At 46.8% G+C, this 21963-nt stretch overlaps 2 protein-coding genes across 2 annotated transcripts in view; one reads left to right on the plus strand and one right to left on the minus strand.

Annotated features, from left to right (window-relative positions):
- Positions 1-9599, minus strand: part of CDK12 (cyclin dependent kinase 12) — a 60065-nt gene extending 50466 nt beyond the window's left edge. Inside the window, 1 exon segment of the mRNA XM_060254607.1 lies at positions 8220-9599. Coding sequence (XP_060110590.1) covers positions 8220-9277 — 1058 coding nt within the window. The 5' untranslated portion in view covers positions 9278-9599.
- A 10072-nt stretch (positions 9600-19671) lies between these two features.
- Positions 19672-21963, plus strand: part of MED1 (mediator complex subunit 1) — a 45302-nt gene continuing 43010 nt past the window's right edge. Inside the window, 1 exon segment of the mRNA XM_060255258.1 lies at positions 19672-19801. Within this exon segment, the coding sequence (XP_060111241.1) occupies positions 19774-19801 (28 nt within the window). The 5' untranslated portion in view covers positions 19672-19773.

A 21963-nucleotide genomic window follows, 5' to 3' on the forward strand; every position in this document is an offset into this window, starting at 1 on the left:
GTGTTGGTTCTGAAGCAGCAGAATAAAGTTAGCTCTCAATAAGATCTCTCAGTAGATCCAGGTGGGTAGCTGTCTTGGTTCTGAAGCAACAGAATGAACTGAGAGCTCTCAATAAGTAGCTTCAACAGGCAGACCTGTTTCAGCTAGTTTAAACTGTCTGCCAGGCCTCCCAGGTGGGAAATACAAATAGGTTTCTTGGGGATACTGGGTCACAATTTACAGTTGTTGTTCTGAAAGCACAAGAGGAGTACCTTCTCCAGAGGGGGAAAAAAAAGACACTTGCCAAAGGCACGCTCTTCCCTGAATTGTGCAAATTAAAAGTGCCATCCCTCATTCAGAAAGTCAGTACTTGTGACAATTATTTCACCTACTCAAAGAGAATCCAAGCATATTTCTTCTGACAAGTTCAACGATGCCAAAGTTGGAACCACTTGCCCATGAAATCATCTCCAAGTGACCAGGAAGGAAAACTTAACACAGTGGAAAATAACTGGCTCTTCTTTATTTCTTTTTAGATTGTTTTGCAAGTTGCTCCAGAAATTTCAAAAACCTGTACTCCCTTCATTCAATAACTACTCTTCTTTTCTTGCTTGACTTAGCATTCTGTGATACTGTTTGAGATCCTGAATCTGGATTTATATCCCACCCTATACTCTGAATCTCAGAGTCTCAAAGCAGCCACAATCTCCTTTACCTTCCTCCCCCTCCCGCACAACAGACACCCTGTGAGGTGGGTGGGGCTGAGAGAGCTCTTGCAGCAGCTGCCCTTTCAAGAACAACTCCCATGAGAGCTATGGCTGACCCAAGGCCATTCCAGCAGGTGCCAGTGGAGGAGTGGGGAATCAAACCCGGTTCTCCTAGATAAGAGTCCACACACTTAACCACTGCAACTGGTTCTCAAACTCCTTTGATCTGCTTTTACCGTCACTGTTTATTAATAACTCAATGTTCTTCAGAGATTTATCAGGGTCTCCATGACGCTGACACTCACTGCTTTTCAGATGCCCGACCGCTATCAGAACCCGCTCTCCTTCTCAACTGACATCATTTCCTAGAAATTCACACATGGCTAAAGTGGAGCGCTAAGTATTCAGGTGAGGTGGTACTGAGGCACAATGAACCCCAATGCCACCCCATGAAGACACAGAGTGCCCTAAAAATACACCCCAGGATCCTATGCAATGTGCATGAGTTGCACAGGTGAGTGATCAAAGTAGAAAGTACCACTTTACACAGGACATTTAAACTCCAACTGACCTATAAGTCTCATTCTCAAGTGACATTAAAGACATAAAAGAGTCCACCAGGTATTACACAGTTCCCCCACCAAGCCAGTTTGGTGTAGTGGTTAAGTGCGCAGACTCTTATCTGGGAGAACCAGGTTTGATTCCCCACTCCTCCACTTGCAGCTGCTGCAATGGCCTTGGGTCAGCCATAGCTCTAATAGAGAGCCAGTTTGGTGTAGTGGTTAAGTGTGCAGACTCTCATCTGGGAGAACCGGGTTTGATTCCCCACTCCTCCACTTGCAGCTGCTGGAATGGCCTTGGGTCAGCCAGAGCTCTCTTATCTGGGAGAACCGGGTTTGATTCCCCACTCCTCCACTTGCACCTGCTGGAATGGCCTTGGGTCAGCCAGAGCTCTCTTATCTGGGAGAACCAGGTTTGATTCCCCACTCCTCCACTTGCAGCTGCTGGAATGGCCTTGGGTCAGCCAGAGCTCTCTTGTCTGGGAGAACTGAGTTTGATTCCCCACTCCTCCACTTGCACCTGCTGGAATGGCCTTGGGTCAGCCAGAGCTCTCTTATCTGGGAGAACCGGGTTTGATTCCCCACTCCTCCACTTGCACCTGCTGGATTGGCCTTGGGTCAGTCAGAGCTCTCTTATCTGGGAGAACCGTGTTTGATTCCCCACTCCTCCACTTGCAGTTGCTGGAATGGCCTTGGGTCAGCCAGAGCTCTCTTATCTGGGAGAACCGGGTTTGATTCCCCACTCCTCCACTTGCAGCTGCTGGAATGGCCTTGAGTCAGCCAAAGCTTTCATAGGAATTGTCCTTGAAGGGCAGCTGCTTTAAGAGCTCAATCAGCCCCACCTACCTCACAGGGCATCTGTTGTGGGGGGTGGGGGAGATAGAAGAGAATGTGACCGCTCTGAGAGTCAGAATATAGGACAGGATATAAGTCTAATATCTTCTTATATTAGACAGCAGTTACTAAGAAAAATTAGGATTTTTTTTTTAAACTGTAGGCAAAGCACATCTGACCTGGATGGCCCAGTATATCCTGATCTTGGAAGCTAGGCAGGGTCAGGCCTGGTTAGTATTTGGATGGGAGACCTCCAAGGAATACCAGGGCAGCAATGCGGAGGCAAGCAATGGCAAACCACCTCTGAATGTCTCTTGCCTTGAATACCCTACGCTATGGGGTTCCCATAGATCAGCTGCGACCTGACGGCACATTTCACCGCCGCCAGGCAAGGTGGGCAACAAGTAGAAGATGAAGATAAGAAGATATTGGATTTATATCCCGCCCTCCACTCCGAAGAGTCTCAGAGCAGCTCACAATCTCCTTTCCCTTCCTCCCCCACGACAGACACCCTGTGAGGTAGATGAAGATATTGTATTCATATCCCGCCCTCCACTCCGAAGAGTCTCAGAGCGGCTCACAATCTCCTTTCCCTTCCTCCCCCACAAGAGACACCCTGTGAGGTAGATGAAGATATTGGATTTATATCCCGCCCTCCACTCCGAAGAGTCTCAGAGCGGCTCACAATCTCCTTTCCCTTCCTCCCCCACAACAGACATCCTGTGAGGTAGATGAAGATATTGGATTTATATCCCGCCCTCCACTCCGAAGAGTCTCAGAGCGGCTCACAATCTCCTTTCCCTTCCTCCCCCACAACAGACACCCTGTGAGGTGGGTGGGGCTGGAGAGGGCTCTCACAGCAGCTGCCCTTTCAAGGACAACCTCTGCCAGAGCTATGGCGGACCCAAGGCCATGCTAGCAGGTGCAAGTGGAGGAGTGGGGAATCAAACCCGGTTCTCCCAGATAAGAGTCCGCACACTTAACCACTACACCAAACCGGCTCTCCAAGTAACTCAGTACTGGCTTCTTCCAACTGTGCAGTATTTACACTTCCCCTACTGACGGTGGCCCTGTTATGGCGATACAGAAAGAGATGACCAATCAGGGCAAATCATTTTAATTCCTAATTTAGCGGGGAAAGGGGAGTTTGTTATACAAACGTTTTATTATTTCAGAAGGGTTTCTTAAGCGACTGGCCACTGCAAACACCACACGCAGCAAATGGATGAGAAAAGGAAGATTCAAAGGCAAGGAAGCAACGAGGTATCTGAAAAGCCAAGCAGGTGACCAAGAGTGTGCTAAAAATGGACAGAAATGGAATTCAGACTCACTGTTCATTCAGACACATCATTCCTCGTTGTCTTCCGTAGCCTCCATTTGTCCTATCAATCTTTACCGAAGCAAGTTGCTTTGAGATACAATAATATCCCGCATCTACAACCAAAAAAATCCAAGCACAGTGCTCTATGCTGTGCATGATACTGGCTCAACCAAGTAGTCTTCTCCACATGGCAGCATCCAAAAAGTACATCAGGTACCTTGAGGCGATAGCAGTCAACTCATGCAAACTACTGCTGTCTCATTAAAGATGTTGCATGCCAACTTCCTGCAGCGCTTACTTAACAAGCAGGAAGAGGCAGCTCCTTTAATCCTGAAGCTGAACTAACTCGTCCTGCCCTGAGAACATTCAATACTGGACTCAAGCTGTAACGCAGCAAATGCAAGCTTGCTACCAGAATATGCTTTGTGCTTGAAAGGACGGTTAGATTATGCAAACAAGCTACCCCAGGAGGCTCCGCCCTCTCCTTCCTCGAAGGCTTGGAACAGAAAGTCAGGTAAGCACTTAATAATGGCAATTTAAATCACTGTATCCTCATCCACCCCCCCTTCGGAGACAGGCAAGAAAGCCTTTTGGAGAACAGTTAGAAATATACTGGAAATATTCAAGTAGGCCCTTGCTTTAAAGAGGAAGTCTTTTAAATAGATCACATGCACCGATACAATTCTTTTATCAATAAATGGTACTAACTTTACTAATGGTGACAAACACAGAACAAAGTTTGAATCCAGTGGCACTTCTAAGACCAACAAAGTTTCATTCAAGTATAAGTTTTCATGTACATTTATACTTTTTCATATACTGCATCCGAAAAACGGAGCATGCACATGAAAGCTTATGCCCAACTTTGTCCTGTTGCTTCAGACCAACACAACTACCCACCTGAATCTGACAAACACAATCTTGGCAAATTCTTTGAAAACTTAAGTCTCCCCCACGTAAAGAAGAACAGTTACGAGAAATAAGGGTTATGATGAAAAACTGTAGAACTTCGTAAAAGTCAGATATTGGGATACAGGTTGGCAAAAAATGCTACATTACGCAGGAAAACCTGATAAATTAATAGGTTCCCCCCTAATTCTAGACATATTTGTATCCGAACTTCTATTTTTATTAGAAATACATTATTTGTAATTTTATTTTTGGATTGGGGAGTAAGCTGTCCTACACCAGACTTGGTTTGTGCTACTAATGACATTTCCCAATCCTTGCCTTAGCAATGGAACAAAGTACACGGGCTTTGGCAAGCTCTCAGCCACAGCTCCTGCCCATGCCCCAATCCACAACACAGGGTCCTCACAAGAGGCCTGTGCAGAGAGCTGTTGTGAGCATTGAAGCATGTATGCAAAGCACTCTAAATGCTCAAAAAGCATTTCACAGCCACTGCCTATTAACCTTGTGCATAAAAGCTAGTTTCCAAGACCCCTTCTGCTCTAATAATAATGAAAAGAGAATATAGGATACACACATTCAGAAAGAGGGAAGCTTGATTTGGTTCATTTGGGCCAGGAACAAGCGGAGTCCTCGCTCCATAATACCCCTTGTGTAACCACTGGGGTTTCCTCCTATCACACAAGGGCTGCCAGCTGTTCATAAGGAAGTACATCACACCAGAGAGTTGTATTTTATTTACTACGTTTATATCCTGCTTTTCTCCCCAATGGGGACCTAAAGCAGCTTACGTTGCTCTCCTCACCTCCATTTTATCCTCCTAACAACTCTGTGAGTTAGGTATGGACAGGTTTCGAAAAGCACAGCTCTCGTACGCTGACCTTCCTTCAAAGAGCTCAGGGCAGCACACGCTGCTCTCTCTTCCCCATTGTATTCTCACCATCACTCAAGTAAAACAGACTAGGGCTGAGACAATGCAGGAGTCCAGTAGCGCCTTTTAAGACCAACAAACTTTTATTTAGAATGTTACGCTTTCGCGTGCATGCACACTTCTTCAGACGAGGAATGAGATACAGCGAGCGGAGCTACATATAGTTGCTGGGGATCTAGAATGCAAAGTGGCAATTAAACCCCAGCAGCTCTACGTAGCTCTGCTTACTGTACCTCATTCCTTGTCTGAAGAAGTATGCGTGCACATGAAAGCTTACATTCGGGGAGGGACGGTGGCTCAGTGGTAGAGCATCTGCTTGGGAAGCAGAAGGTCCCAGGTTCAATCCCTGGCATCTCCAAAAAAAGGGTCCAGGCAAATAGGTGTAAAAAACCTCAGCTTGAGACCCTGGAGAGCCGCTGCCAGTCTGAGAAGACAATACTGACTTTGATGGACCAAGGGTCTGGTTCAGTATAAGGCAGCTTCATATGTTCATATGAATAAAAGTTTGTTGGTCTTAAAGGAGCCACTTGACTCCTGCATTGGTTTACTGCTTCAGACCAACACGGCTCGCCCACCTGAATCTAGGGCTAAGACAGATTCAGGTGTGCAGAGCCGTGTTGGTCTGAGGCAACAGGACAAAGTCTGAGTGGCACCGTTAAGTCCAACAAAGTTTGTTGCCGCTGGACCCAGACTTTGTTTTGTTAGGCTGAGACAGCGTGACCAGTCACCCAGTCAGCTTCATACTAAGGCGCGGATTCAAACCTGTACTTCCAGATCTCACGCTCTCTCTCTGTTCACAAGTCTGCGTTGGCCTCACACCTGCTCCCCCTTGTGCAATTTCGTTTCTACCCTTCCTCGCTCCCGCCCAGTCACTGGACATTTTGATGGGCTAACAGCTATTTGGGGAATATTCACAAAGGATGCGTTAGGCCAGTTATTTCATTCCTACCTTCCAACAGCCCTGGGAGGAATGTCACTAATACGTCCATCGGAGAGAAAAGGAAATCGAGGGTGAGAGATGGTAAGTTGTCGAAACCAGCCACAGAGTTCACAGCTGAACAGATAGGAACCCTGTCAACATCTGGCACAGAGGTGGCCAAACTGCGGCTCAGGAGCCACATGGTGTCTCTTTCACATGTTGTGTGGCTCTCAAAGCCCTCACTTCCCTGTCGGCTGGCTTGGAGAAGGGATCTGTCTCTTTAAATCACTTTGCCATGCCAAGCCAGTCCATGGCTTGGAGAATACATTTAAAGTTGCTTTCTTTCCACCTCTCCCTCCCATCTTTTTTCCTTCCTTCCTTCTTTGATGCTCTCAATCATCTAATGTTCATGTCTTGCGGCTCTCAAACATCTTACATTTAAAGTTGCTTTCTTTCCATCTTACATTTAAAGTTGCTTTCTTTCCACCTCTCCCTCCCATCTATTTTCCTTCCTTCCTTCTTTGATGCTCTCAAACATCTAATGTTCATGTCTTGCGGCTCTCAAACATCTTACATTTATTCTACGTGGCTCTTACATTAAGGAAGTTCGGCCACTCCTGATCTAGCACAACCCAGGGGACAAGTATGTTTGGTCTACATTGACAAAATCCTAGTTGCTAGACGGAGCACTGACAGGTCACAACAAAACTCCAAGTTCACGCACAAAGTGCCAGCAGCAACAGCAAAGAACCATCTAAGGGCAATTACCTCTTCAGCTGCCAGGTTAGCCCCACAATGATATGCGTGGTGACCAGTATTTGTAGTTTTAAGGATTCAGGGAATCATGCAATTCCAGATCCAGAACTTTGTGAGCAGTGAGTGCCTTTTGCTGAAGTACAGTTCCAAAAAAGAACTGTACTTTTTGCTGAAGTACAGTTCCAAAAAAGAATAGCTGAGAAAGTGCAAACTCCTCTCATGCAAGATGGACACACTTTACGTATAATGATCTTCAGCAAAAGGCACTCACTGCTCACAAAGTTAACAGACTTTATGATGCCTGGATTCTCTCATACAAACACACATGAATTATACTGAATTGGACCCTTAGTCCACCAGGATCAGTATTGTTACACAGACTTGCAGTGGCTCTCCAGGGTCTCTGGCAGATGTCTTTCCCATCGCTGACTGCCTACTTGTTTGTAGCTAGAGAAGGCAGGAACTGAACCTGGGACCTTCTACATGTGAAATGTAGGCTCCTCCACTGAGCTACTGTCCCTTCCCTCTCAGACTACAAAAACTTTAGTCAAGGGGGGGGGGGGGGGGGGTTATAGCTAACTTTTCCCTCTACCCAGCTGAGCATGTATTCCCTAGAAACATTTCCAAACACAACCTGAAATCCAAGTCACAACACAGAAGGTAACTGCAATTCTGTACCACACTGGAAAACTTCATTTTGTCTTGCGAAGCCTTCTCTACTTTGACCAGTTTTAATCCAAAGAGAAACCAATTTTTACTGAAATGTACTAATCAGCGACTTCAGAGCTTGCTGTTTCCTTAAGCCACAGTCACTTTCAAGGGCTTTTTTGGAACTGTACTTTATATACTTAGGGCTCAGATAGAAGAGTTCTGAGTAGTTCTACACCTTGCCTACTTTCAATCAACTTAAGCTGGTTTCAACAAAAAGTATTAGCAATCAAACCCATTCTGGCATCTCTCTCACCTCTGCGCTTTAGGAACAAGCCACAATATGAACCCTATTGCACATTCAAACTTTAGGCCAGAATTACAGTTCAATCACTGTCTCATTCATTGATGGGAGCCAGTTACCTTTCCAAATTATGTCCCCATAGCAGTAGAACTGGGATTATTATCCACACCAAAGAACTGTCGTAAAGCTAGAAAAGTTATGTGCGTTAAATGACTTGTATGGCAAATTTCCTTCTTAACAAAAGCATTTTTTTTACCCCAACAGTAATATTAGCTTCAGGTTATCAGAACCTTCAGCCACACCTGAATCACGAGGTTCACCTGTTTTAGATCAATCATAAAACCCACACACCTGGACACAGGACTCCGGCTCAGCGACCGCTTGGAGACAAAAGGACTGCTGGAACGCCGTCGATTGAATGGACTGGGGGACCGTCCGCTGTATGATCCACTTCCCCTCTCATAGCTAGATGACCGTCTGCGGCTGTATGGGCTGACAGATCGCTGGCGCCTCCCATAAGGGCTGGGAGAGCGCACATTGGACTGATATGCGGCAGGTTCCTTGTATGGTGGGCTAACTGATGGCCTCCTTGAGGACCCACCGGGGCTCTTCTTGTAGGAATCGTAGTTACTAGACGTGTGCGAACGTGGAGGACTCAGATCATAGTCTTGGGTGTAGGATGTGCCTGAGCCGCTGTCATCTTGCTTTGGACTGTCCGACCATTTGCGGTGAGGACTCCTGGATTTCCGCTTTGGACTGTCAACAGATTTGTAGCTCTTAGGGGCATCCCTTTTCCGGTGACTTTTGCTGCGGTCTTTGTGCCCAGATTTCACCTCCCGCTCTTTCCTAGACTTCTCCTTATGCAATTTGGCTGAGCGGGACTCCTTGCTACTGCTCTTGGATGACTTTGAGTGGTCATCATTCTCTTCATGGAGTCTTTTGGAAGTTCCTGACACTCTATCCTTGGTGGAACTCAGTTTGCCCAAGGACTCTTGGTTCCTCTCCATCCTCTTTTCCTTGTCCCCCTGCTTGCTTTTCATCAGCTCACGGACCCGCTTATGCTGGTGATGGCGATGCCTATGTAACCGGTCGCTCCTCTCCGATGCCCCTCTCTTCTCATCGGCCTCCCGACGGTCCAGCTTGAGAACTGCTTCATCTGAGAAGGTATCAGAATCAGAACTGATGTCGTCATACTCCACAAGCGGTTTGATCATGCTGCCCAGAGCTGCGGCTGCTTCCTGGGAACCCAAGGGCGAGTCTTTGGAATGCCTGGACCTGTGTCTTTTGTGCTTGAGGAGCCGGTGCCTCTCTTTGCTATTTGAACTCCCGCTACTCGCCACCGCGTCCTGATGCAAGGACCCACCTCCCCCTGCATCCTTCTTGCCCACATGTCTCTCTGGGTTTGGCATTCCTTCTCCACTGTGCTTGGAAAGAGGGGGGCAAGCCTCCAACCCCCCCCCCCAAAAACCACTAGCCTTTCTCACTCCCTTCCACGACCAAGGGACTCCTCTCCCTTTTTCTAACTTTTCTCCGACATTCAACCCCACCTTTCTCACTTCTGCGCGGGCAGGGGGAGTATGCGGCCGACGGGCAAAAGCTAGGATCTATAAAGAAGGCTAGAACAGAAGAAAACCGTTTGGTCTACTAGGTTTGTCGTCTCAGAGGCAGATCTCTGAACGGGGCTCACCTAAATTGATAAGAGAATAGGCAGCTCTGGCTAAGTCATCCCCCGCCCCCCCAGCATCAGGGGCAGGACAGAAAGGACGGGCTGTTAAGACCCTGAGTAAGCATCCATCCTTCCCTTCATCCTACACCTCTAACTTTGGAATAGGAACTCTCCAGTGCAAGGAGGGGGGTGTCTAGGATTCTCCTACCTCCCCTGTCGGTTGCAGAGCCTTCCGGGGTGGGGGTCCTGAGCACCGAGCCCTGTCCAAGAGGAGTTCCTCCACGCCCCAAGCGCCTTTGGGGGGGCAAGCCCCTCAGGGGGTCCACTCAGGGGGGACCCCCCCTCCCCACACAGAAGGAAGCGCGGGAGGCGCGTCTGGGGGGGACAACTCCGACCTGCCCCCGGGGTTCCTGAGGAGGTCTCTCCCCAGCGCTTCTCTCCCCTGGCCTGGCTCCTCGGGAAGCCCCACAGGGGCCCTGGGCCGGCCGGCTCCTACAGGGGGAGGCCTCGTTCTCTCTCACGGGCCACGGGGTCAAGCCAGGCCTCCCGCCGGGCCCCCCATCCTTCTCCTGGCCCTCCTCCTCCCCACAGCGGAAAAGGCGCCTCTTCTAGGCGGGGGGGGAGGGGGGGTAGAAGGTAGGAAAGTGAAGGGAGAAGGTTAGCCACCCAAGTATCGCGAGAGTACGGAGAAGTATCGCGAGAGTACGGGGCAGGAGCCGCCGCCGCTGTTGCTAGTGCCTCCCGTCGTCGTCCGTCGGTCCGTTCTCACGACGCCGTCGCTTCCTTGACGGCCGCTCCGAGGGGGATTCTGTTCCCCGCCCGACACAACTCCTCACGCTCTCGTCGTCTCGCGCGTCCCCTACGCCTGCGCCTCCAAATACCGCGAGAACACGCACGTGCGCGTTCTCTCTCTCGCTCGCTCTCTCTTCCTCACGCGCAGGCGCGCAGGACCCCGGCAACTCTCGCGGGGTTGGAAGAAGAGGGGGGGGGGTCTTCCCCCTCCTCGTCTCTGCCGGCGGCCGTAATCTCGCGAGAGTTTGAGGGCAGCAGTTCCTCTTGAAAGGGAGTTTCCTCCCCGTGTGGTGAAAGAATTTTTAAATTTTGGGAGGGGGGAAAAAAATCTACCAGGAGCCTCTTTGCATATTAGGCCGCGCCCCCCCTTTGAAGTAGCCAATCCTCCAAGAACTTACAAAAAAGAGCCTTGTAAGCTCTTGGAGGATTGGCTACATCAGGGAGGTGTGGCCTAATATGCAAAGAAGCTCCTGCTAGAATTCCACCCCTGGTTCTGGGTGTAAGTAGGGTTGCCAAGTCCAATTCAAGAAATATCTGGGGACTTTGGGGGTGGAGTCAGGAGACACTTGGGGAGGAGCTAGGAACAAGGGTATGACAAATACTTTTTCAATGCCTTTCCGCCATTGGAAATAATGAATGATATGGGCATCTTCTTTTGGTTCTCATAGAATTGGACCCCCTGGTCCAATCTTTTTGAAATCTGGAGGGTGTTTTGGGGAGAGGCACTGGATGCTATGCTGAAAATTTGGTGCCTCTACCTCAAAAAACGGGGGGGGGGCAGAGCTCCAGATACCCATGGATCAAATCTCCATTATACCCTATGGGAATCAGTCTCCATAGGGAATAATAAAGTGTAGACATTTCCCTCCCCCCACCCCTGGCTTTCTAATGACCCTGAAGTGGGGGGAAGACTTCCAAACTGGGGGATCCCCTGTCGCCATCTGGGGGTTGGCAACACTAGGTTATAAGTAAGAACGGAGCAGGAGCTGCCGCCACTGTTGCTAGTGCCGCCCCTTAGTCGTCCGTCGGTCCACCCCGAGCCTGTTGTAACCCGCCTTGAGCCTGTTCTACGGGAAGGGCGGGCTAAAAATCGAGTAAAATAAATAAAAATAGGTGGGTAGGCATCAGAAGCAATAGCACAGGAGTGGCCAAACTGTGGCTCAGGAGCCCCATGTGGCTCTTTCACACACATTGTGTGGGTCTTGAAGCCTCCATCGCTCTGTCTGTTGGGTTTTCACGTTAAAGTTGCTTTCTTTCCACCCCTCCCTCCAGCCATCTGCCTGCCTGCCTTCCGACTGTCTTATGGCTCTCAAACATCTGAAGTTCATGTCTTGCAGCTCTCAAACATCAGACATTTATTATATGTGGCTCTTACGTTAAGCAAGTTTGGCCACCCTTTGCAATACAACAAAGATCCATATGAGCAGCTGTGTTGGTCTGAAGCAGTAAAACAAATTTTGAGTCCAGTGTGGCACCTTTAAAACCCACAAAAGTTTATTCAAAGTATATGCACACAAAATCTCATACCTTGAATAAACTAGGACAAAGTTCGAGGTCAATGGCACCTCTTAGATCAAGAAAGTTTAATTCTGGGCATAAGCTTTCATGTGCTTGCACACGTCTTCAGCTACATTTGTTCCTAAGCCTTGAGTCCAGTGGCACCTTTAAGCCCAACAAAATTTAATTGAGTAGCTTTCATGCGCATGCACACTTCTTCAAGAAAAAGACTGCAGATTTATACCCCACCCTTTTCTCTGAATCAGAGACTCAGAGTGGCTTACCATCTCCTATATCAGTGATGGCGAACATTTTAGAGACCAAGTGCCCAAACTGCAACCCAAAACCCACTTATTTATCGCCAAGTGCCAACACGGCAATTTAACCTGAATACTGAGGTTTTAGTTTAGAAAAAAACAACTCATAGTGAAATTAACAAACTGAAAGAATATTTGGTTTGGATAGCATTTGCTTAGGAAACCAACAAAATAGTAAGTAACACGTCAGAATGGAAGAATGATGGTGAGAGGCAATAAATGGAGGCTGTTCATTGCTCTGTTGCTTGCAGGTCTGGGTTAAACTGAGAACATGCCTCTCCCAGAGGTGTTCCTGTCCACCTCATTTACTTTTCAACATGTAATATACATTATAAACATCATTCTAGTTTGCCATTAGGAAAAAAGAACACGTTAAAATATAATGTGTTTAGCAGGAACTGGTGATCAGGGTGTCCAAATCAGATCTGTGAGGTCCCGATTCATATGCCCACTCTGCCCTGGCAGCTTGCTGGGAAACCTTGAACCAGTAATATTCTCTGAGTTAACCCGCCTCATAGGTTCGTTGTGAAGATAAAAGAGAAGGGAAGAGTGTGTCAAACCACTTCAGTGTCCTTTTGGAAAGGAACGCAGGGGATACATGATGCTAGTTCATAAATTAAGTTGATGAAAGGAGTCAACTGATTTATATGGCTAAATCTGATTCCAGAAGCACCTTAGAGAACAAGATTTTGAGAGTCAAAAAGCTCCTTTTATCTAATCGAGGAAACTCTAATGCTGGAAAGTTTTGTGCCCCCTCCCCCCAAATCTTGTTGGTCTCTACGGTGCCCCTGGGCTTGAATCTAGTTGTTCTACTATGGACCAGCACGGCTACCCTTGGAAACTTCAGGGATAGCCTGAATTGTATTAATGATTTGAATTGTATTAAGAACATAAGAATATAAGAGAAGCCATGTTGGATCAGGCCAATGGCCCATCCAGTCCAACACTGTGTCACACAGTAGCAAAAAAATTTTTTTAATATATATATACACACACTGTGGCTAATAGCCACTGATGGACCTCTGCTCCATATTTTTATCTAACCCCCTCTTGAAGCTGGCTATGCTTGTAGCCGCCACCACCTCCAGTGGCAGTGAATTCCACATGTTAATCACCCTTTGGGCGAAGAAGTACTTCCTTTTATCCATTTTAACCTGACTGATCAACAATTTCATCGAACGCCCATGAGTTCTTGTATTGTGAGAAAGGGAGAAAAGTACTTCTTTCTCTACTTTCTCCATCCCATGCATTATCTTGTAAACCTCTATCATGTCACCCCGCACTCGACATTTCTCCAAGCTAAAGAGCCCCAAGCGTTTTAACCTTTCTTCATAGGGAAAGTGTTCCAAACCTTTAATCATTCTAGTTGCCCTTTTCTGCACTTTTTCCAATGCTATAATATCTTTTTTGAGGTGCGGTGACCAGAATTGCACACAGTATTCCAAATGAGACCGCATCATTGATTTATACAGGGGCATTATGATACTGGCTGATTTGTTTTCAGTTCCCTTCCTAATAATTCCCAGCATGGCGTTGGCCTTTTTTATTGCATTCGCACACTTGTCACCTCAATCTGACTCAGGTCTTATAACACCCCTTCCAAAATTAGTGGTTCTGGAGTGGGCAGACACTTCTCGTATTCCACAGTGAAGATGGAGGCAAAAAATGGATTCAGCTTCTCAGCCATTTCCCTATCCTTCTTCAGTAAACCTTTTACCCCTTGGTATTAATGATTATCAATGATTTGGATGAAGGAATAGAGGAAATGCTTATTAAATTTGCAGATGATACTAAATTGGGAGGGGTTGCAAACACAGAAGACAGAAACAGGATACAGGATGACCTTGGCAGGCTGGGAAACTGGGCTAAAATCAATAAAATAAATTTTAACAGGGATAAATGTGAAGTTCTGCATTTAGGTAGGAAAAATCCAATGCATGGTTATAGGATGGGGGAGACCTTAGCAGTAGTATGTGCAAAAAGACATGAAAAGACAGTGTATGGTCTTAGTGGACCATACACTGAACATGAGTCAACAGTGTGATGTGGTGGCTAAAAAGACAAATGCAATTTTGGGCTGTATCAACAGAAGTATAGTGTCCAGATCACATGATGTGATGGTATCGCTTTGCTCTGCTCTGGTAAGACCTCACCTGGAGTATTGTGTTCAGTTTTAGGCACTACATTTAAAGAAGGATATTGACAAACTGGAACGGGTCCAGAGGAGGGCGACGAAGATGGTGAGGGGTCCAGAGTCCAAGTCCTATGAGGAAAGGTTGAAGCAGCTGGGGATATTTAGCCTGGAGGAGGCGGCTAAAAGGTGATATGATCACCATCTTCAAGTACTTAAAGGGCTGTCATATAGAGGATGGTGTGGAATTGTTTTCTGTGGCCCCAGAAGGTAGAACCAGAACCAATGGGTTGAAATTAAATCAAGAGTTTCTGGCTCAACATTAGGAAGATAAAGGAGATTGTGAGCTGCTCTGAGACCCTGAGATTCAGAGTGAAGAGCAGGATATAAATCCAATATCATCTTCTTTCTTCAAACCAAAACGGCAATCCTGTGCGTGTGTAGAGAGCAGGTGCCAGTGGAGGAGTGGGGAATCAAACCCGGTTCTCCCAGGTAAGAGTCTGCACACAACCACTACATCAGACTGGCAAAAGCAGTTAAAGTTTGGTTTCTGGTACTTGAATACTTAGCTAAAAAAATATAATTGTAAACAACCCATTGTATCAATGATTTATTTTTAATAATATAGATTTTTATCTAATATGTCATAGATAATTATAGAATTGTTTTTCATAGCAGATTTGTTTCCTACTATTGCATTAATTATGATTTTGCTTTGTATGTTCATTTTGTTGCTTTTTAAATTAATTAAATGGCTGTAAATGGTTCTAGCGTGCATATTGGAATGAACCTATAACGTATTAATTGCTTAGAGTCACGGTTGTTTGTGCTTGTACTTTCTGTTCTGTGATTGTCTCCTGTTTGTAACCACCTGCAGGCTGGCAGCCCTAGTCTTTAAAAAAAAAAATTAATTTAATTAATTTTTAATTAATTCCTCAGAGAGGCATATGGTCCATCCAAATCCTTCAATAGTGGATAGCAAAGTTTCAAGCACCAATTTCCTGAAGAAAAGTTTCCCCGGCTCTTTGTTTGTAGTCTCCAGGTGGTAGCTGAAGATCACTTGGAGATAATGATTGCTTTGAAAGGTGGACTCTATGATACTATATCCTGCCAGAGTGCCTCTCTGAACCCCACCTTCCTCAGGCTTCACCCCCAAATTCACCAGATATTTCCCAACCTGGAGCTGGTAGGCAACCCTATGGCCTTTTAAAAAGATGTTTAGAATCATAGAGTTGGAAGGTACCTCCAAGGTCAGCCCCCCAGCACATGGCAGGAAATTCACAAATACCTCTCTCTTCCACACACACCCATCACAGTTTTGCCTCTTCTCCTCAACGGCAACCTGGAGTAGTTTACAACTTCCTTGCTTTCTCCTTTTTACCCTCACAACAAAAGCCTGCCGTGCAGGTTACACCAAAATAATACCGTTGTAGTGTTGCCGACTCCAAACTCCTGGAGATTTGGGGGTGAAGTCTGGGAAGAAGAGAGTCCTCAATGGGGTTTAGTACCAGAGAGCCTATCCTCTAGAGCAGCCATTTTCTTCATGGGAGAAAATGTAGCCTGGAGATTAGTTGTAACCAGGGCTTTTTGGGTAGAAAAAGCCCAGCAGGTACTCATTTGCATATTAGGTCACACCCCCTGACATCACCATTGTTATACAGAGGGCTTTTTTGCTTACAGTAGGTTATACCATTCTAAGCCCACTGACTGCAATGGATATACGAATAACAGACCGAAGTCTTGTTTCATTTCGCTGCTACAGATAAACAGGGCTGTGTATCTGGAACTAATTCTAAAAATAGAACGTGAAAGCTTACTTATGGTCCAGCAGCATACTTAGCATTGCCAAGCTCCTGTTGGCACTTGGGAGATCTCTCAGTATTGAGGGGCACCAAAGAAGAGGTACAAGGACTCCTTGAAGAAATCCCTTGGCACCTGTCGCATCAACCATCACCAGTGGTCTGACCTAGCCTCAGATCGCAAAGCATGGAGGCACACCATCCACCAGGCTGTCTCCTCCTTTGAGAACGCACGCATAGCTGGTCTTGAGGACAAAAGGAGATTGAGGAAGAATCGCACTGCTACAGCACCAACCCCAAATCAAACTTTTCCCTGCAGCCGCTGTGGCCGGACCTGCCTGTCCCACATTGGTCTTGTCAGCCACCAGCGAGCCTGCAGCAAACGTGGACTATTGCACCCTTCTTAAATCTTCGTTCGCGAAGCCAAGCCGAGAGAGAGAGAGAGAGAGAGACAGTGATACGTTCCCCTGAAGAAAATAGCTGCCTTGAGGGTGGACTCTATGGCATCTAGCCTGCTGAAATCCCTCCCAAACCCCACCCTCCCCAGGCTCCACCCCCCCCCCCAAAAAAAATCTCCAGGTGTTTCCCAACCCATAGCAGGCAACCCTAAGCATACTTCATGGTTGTAAGTTTCTATTTAGTCGTACCCCATCACTCTCCCCATTGAGGACCCAAACCAGATTATATCGTTCTCTCCTTTTTATCCTCATGAAATCCCTGTGAGGTAGGTTAATCTGATAGTGTGTTCTGGTCATCCACAAAAATATTTAATGCCAGAGGTGGAATTCTAGCAGAAGCTCCTTTGCATATTAGGCCACAAACCCCCAATGTAGCCAATCCTCCAAGAGCTTAGAAGGCTCTTTTTTGTAAGCTCTTGGAGGATTGGCTACATAGGGTTGTGGCCTAATATGCAAAGGAGCTCCTGCTAGAATTCCACTCCTACTTAATGCCACTGTATGCAGAATTGGTGGTGGAAAGTGTCATCAAGTCACAGCTGACTTACGGTGATCCCACAGGGTTTTCGAGGGAAGAGATCTTCAGAGGTGGTTTACTGTTGTCTTCCTCTACGCAGTAATTCCAGAAGAGCTGGGTTAGACTTGGAGAAAAACTGACCAAGAGACGTAACAGCATTTATGCCAGCATTCAAGTATGACTGCATACATTTTAATTTTACTGAAAAAAAATCCAATTGAATGGAATTTGATTTATAGATAAGTGCATAGGATAGTTTTAAGATCATGTGGTCTTAAAGCACATTTGTTCCCAAAATGAATATTTTAAAGACATCTGAGGTATCATTGGTTTTATCAGTAATTTTCAGTTGCTTTGAGACAGGGGTGGCCAAGCTGAGGCTCGGGAGCCACATGTGGCTCTTTTACACAGATTGTGTGGCTCTTGAAGCCCCCACTGCCCCGTCAACTGACTTGGAGAAAGCATTTGTCTTTTTAAATCAGTTCTCCAAGCCAAGCCAGATGGCAGCTTGGAGAATGCATTTCAAGTTAAAGTTGCTTTCTTTCCACCTCTCCCTCTCTCCCATCTATTTTCCTTCCTCCCTTCCCTCCCAGCTCTTGAACATTTGATGTTCGTGTTTTGTGGCTCTCAAACATCTGACATTAATGTCTTCTGGCTCCCAAATATCTGATGTTTATTCTATGTGGCTCTTACGTTAAGCAAGTTTGGCCACCCCCGCTTTAAGAACTTCTCCATTATCACGACTTATAAATTCAAGTGGGTAACTTCTGTGGGTTTGAAGCAGCACAACAAAGTTTGAAAGCTGACATTCTACACTAAAATCATAGGATCATAGAGTCATAGTTTCCATGATTCTAGCGTAGAATATCAGTTTCGGGACAGGGCCAAACCAGGATTAAAGATCTAGTGTGAAGCTGGTGCTTGAGTCCAGTGGCACCTTCACAATTACGTTTTATTCAGGGTATAAGCTTTCATGTGCACACACGCAAAAGCTTATACCAAACTCAGGTCTAGTAACAACAAAGTTCTGTTCTTGGCGTGCATACACATGAAAGCTACCCAGAATAAAACTTTGTTGGTCTTAAAGGAGCCACTGGACTCAAACATCATTAAATTGCATTATGAAGTTCAAACCCAGTAATACCTTCAAGGCCAACAAAATCTTACAGGTTTTACTGAGTGAAAGCGGCTACCATGGAAAATGTTGTTAGCCTTTAAGGTGCTACTAGACCTGCGTTTGGTTCTACTGCTACAGACAAACACAGCTATCCATCTGAAACAACTTTTATTGTAAAAACTTGAGATGCCCAGCACCTTCATTTCTAGTTTCTTGCCTCTAGCCGTTTGTTCAGCCAAACTTTTATTCACTTTATTCTCTTTTCTCCTATGATCAGAAAGGGAAATAAAAGTCTACACAGTGGGGTGGGGACTTTCTCTTTCCCATTTCTCTCCCTCCGCTCTTTCCCACAGAACTAGGCCACTTGGAAACAAAAGTCTCCAACAGCCTCTTGAGATGCTTCTTTTCCATTCCTCCACTGAACTTTATTTCAAGGTATTTCTGGGGCTACCTTATTTTGAAAAAGCAAAAAAGAGAACATATTTCCCAACTGACTACTTCAAACAAGTGACAAATCTCATTTTAGATTCAGGTGGGCAGCTGAGTTGGTCTGAAGCAACAGAAAAAAGTCTGAAGCAAACAGAACAGTGCATATGCTATAAATTGTGCATATGCTATAAATTTTTGTGTGCATGCATACAAAAGCTTATACACAGAATTGCACTTTTTTTGGTCTTTAAGGCACCACTGGAGTCAAATTGTCTTTTAAATGTCCCCACAATTTAAGATGTGATGATTGCTCCTAACATAATATTCCTAACCTTCCAACCCAAAAAGAGGGCATTTTCACCAGCTTTTTTTTCCCCCCTCATTTTTTTGTAATTAATATTTTATTGGAATTTTTAATAAAGAGTAATACAAAACATTAGTGTGCAGAGTATACAAATACAACCAAGCAATAAGTATGAGAGCAACACCAAAGTAAGATTAAAATAAGTATTATATTACTTGTTTGTTATTGCTGTTATTATTGCTTATTTTGATGTACTCCTCCATGAGCCCCCACGGGGGAATGGGAGGAATATAAATAAACTAAATTAATAATAATAATATCAATATCACGATTACGTAAGAATAACCAGCAGAATATTGAACCAGCTTCTTAAAAGATGCAAAAAGGTAAAAGTAGTCCCCTGTGCAAGCACCAGTCGATAGAAACCCACAAAAAAAGGACATCTGGTAACCTCAGTATTTCAAAGCCACCATTTCCCGTCATTCCTAGCGAAAGCCCAGCTAACAGAATTCCGAAGACTCTCGCGCCCGCGTCATTAAAAAAAAAAAAAAACAGAAAGGCGCACCCAAGTATCGCGAGAGGTCCTCCGCTTCCTTTCCATTGGCCAGGCTTTCTCCGAACTCCCCGGATTTTGCGCAGGCTCCTCTTTGAACTCGCTCAACTCTCGCGAGAGGAGAGCGGAAGTCGCGCGCGCGCGCGGCCTGGCGGCTGGGGAATGGCGGCGGCCGTCGAGTCGCTCGTCCGGGGCTGACAGCCCTCGGGCCTCCTCAGCAGCTGCAGGGCGGGCGGGGGCGCCTGGCTGAGGAGGGTTCGGTTTTGCCCCCCATGAGGGAGAGGGGAGGGGGGCAGCTGGCCCCTTCCCCATCTCGCCCTCCTGAGGGATGAAGGCGGCGCAGGGGAGTGCCGAGGGTGAGTGAGTGAGTGGCCCTGAGGGGGGGGGCCCAAGCGCCATGTTTTTTCCTCATCAGCAAATTGGGGCGGGGGGTAGGGTTGCCAATCCCCAGGTGGGGGCAGGGGGTCCCCCGGTTTGTAGGCCCTCCCCCCGCTTCTGGGTCATCAGAAAGCAGGGCGGCGAGGGAAATGGCCGCTGGGCACTTCATTATTCCCTATGGAGACATTCCCATAGACTATAATGGAGAATTGATCCACGGCTCGGGGGAGGGGGGGGAAGGGTGTTTTGAGGCAGAGGCACCAATGTTTCAGCACGGCATCCAGTGCTTTTCCTCAAAAAAGCCAAGTTTCAAAAAGATTGGACCGAGGGGTCCAATTCTATGCGCCTCCAAAGAAGGTGGCCCTATCCATTATTTCCTATGGAAGGAAGGCATTTAAAAAGGTGTGCGGTCCCTTTAAATGTGATGGCCAGAACTCCCTTTGGAGTTCAATTATGCAGGTCACACCCTTGCTCCTGGCTTCCCCCTCCCCAAAAGATCTCCTGATTCCACCAGGTAAATAGGTGTGAAAACCCTCAGCTTGAGACCCTGGAGAGCCGCTGCCAGTCTGAGAAGACAATACTGACTTTGATGGACCAAAGGTCTGATTCAGTATAAGGCAGCTTCATATGTTCACCCCCAAAGTCCCCAGATGTTTCTTGAACCGGACTTGGCAACCTGAGGGGGTGGGTGTCTGGGTTTTTTCGGCTTGGGGAAATCAGGGAGTGTTGCCTCCTGAGGTAAAGTTGGGAGGGGAGGGTTACCAGCTCTCTGTTGGGAAATACCGAGAGGTGTGAGATGTAGAGCCTGGGAAGTGACCTCAGCAGGGCATATTGCAATAGAGCCCATCCTCCAAAGCAGCCATTTTCTCCAGGGGAACAGTCGTCTGGAGGCAGGGCCGTAGCCAGGATTTCAGGTTTAGTGGGGCCCACAGCAGAATTTGTTGTTGGGGGGGCACCCGGTTTGGTGTCCCTGGGCTTTCAGCACTGTATGGTGCCTTGATTTCTACAAGCTAACCCGCCTTCGCCTGTGCAATCACTGAAGCTCTGCTCCCCCCACCCCTTTCTTATGTGCGCCTCTCTCAGAGAGACGGAGACCTCTTGACTTTCCCCCCTTCCCACTTTGCTCTGCACGCTATGTTAGAGAAGGGGAGAGGAAAAAGCGAAAAGACCAGCAGCGATGATGCTACTTCTTCAGTGGGAAAGATTGGGGGCCCTCCAATGGAGGGGCCATGCAGTTGCAAGGGGGTTTGAAAGGATGGGCCTGGGCCCCACCATAGCTGTGGGCCTGTCTGGAGGTCAACAGTAATTGCTAATGATCCTGCTGGGAAACCTGATTATTGCTGAGATGGTGGACACGGGATGTGGAGTTACAGAAAGGGTTTGGAGCCAGTACTCCCGCTAAGCTTTGGAGGCTTGTGAGCAAAAATTCTACTTCGTGAGCTGCTGGCATTAAACGTTGTGATAAATTGTGTAAATTGGTTTGCTCTGGAGCCGTCCTTCCTGAGCTGAGACAAAAAGGTGTAGTTAAAAAACCTGTGAGCAAGCTCACACTAACTCAGCTTAGAGGGAGCACCGATTGGAACTGTGGTTTGGCGGTAGAGCATGTGTTAGGCACGCAGAAGGTCCCAGGTTCAATGCCCAACATCTCCAGTTAAAAGGAACTCAGAGGAGGTGATGTGAAAGAGCTCAACCTGAGACCCCGGAAAAGCTGTTGCCAGTTTGAGTAGGCAGTTACTGACCTTGATGGACTGAGGGTCTGATTCAGTACCCAGCAGTTTCATGTGTTCAGGAGATGGATTGACTGTATAAAGGAAACCACGGCCCTTGGTTTGCTAGCCTTGAGGAAGGCTGTTAATGAACACAGTGTTTTGGAAATCATGGGGTCACTCCAAGGCAGCTTCATGTGTTCATGTGATAGGCGGAAGGAGTTGGGTGGTGACCTTGAGTCGCCTTTTCTGAGATTTATTGGATTCAAGATGGGGAATGATGAAGTTTGAATAGGAGCCTTCAGAAACTTATATTACACTTTGTCAGGCTGTGAAAGAACAAAAATCTCTCCCCCTCCTGCTTTCTCTGCCCACTTTCCTTGTTCTAACTTGAGACTGTACTAAAGCTAATGGCCAGAATGTCCAATAGGGTT

This window comes from Heteronotia binoei, chromosome 15 (genome assembly GCF_032191835.1).
Source record: "Heteronotia binoei isolate CCM8104 ecotype False Entrance Well chromosome 15, APGP_CSIRO_Hbin_v1, whole genome shotgun sequence".
In the NCBI taxonomy this organism is placed as follows: Eukaryota; Metazoa; Chordata; class Lepidosauria; order Squamata; family Gekkonidae; genus Heteronotia; species Heteronotia binoei.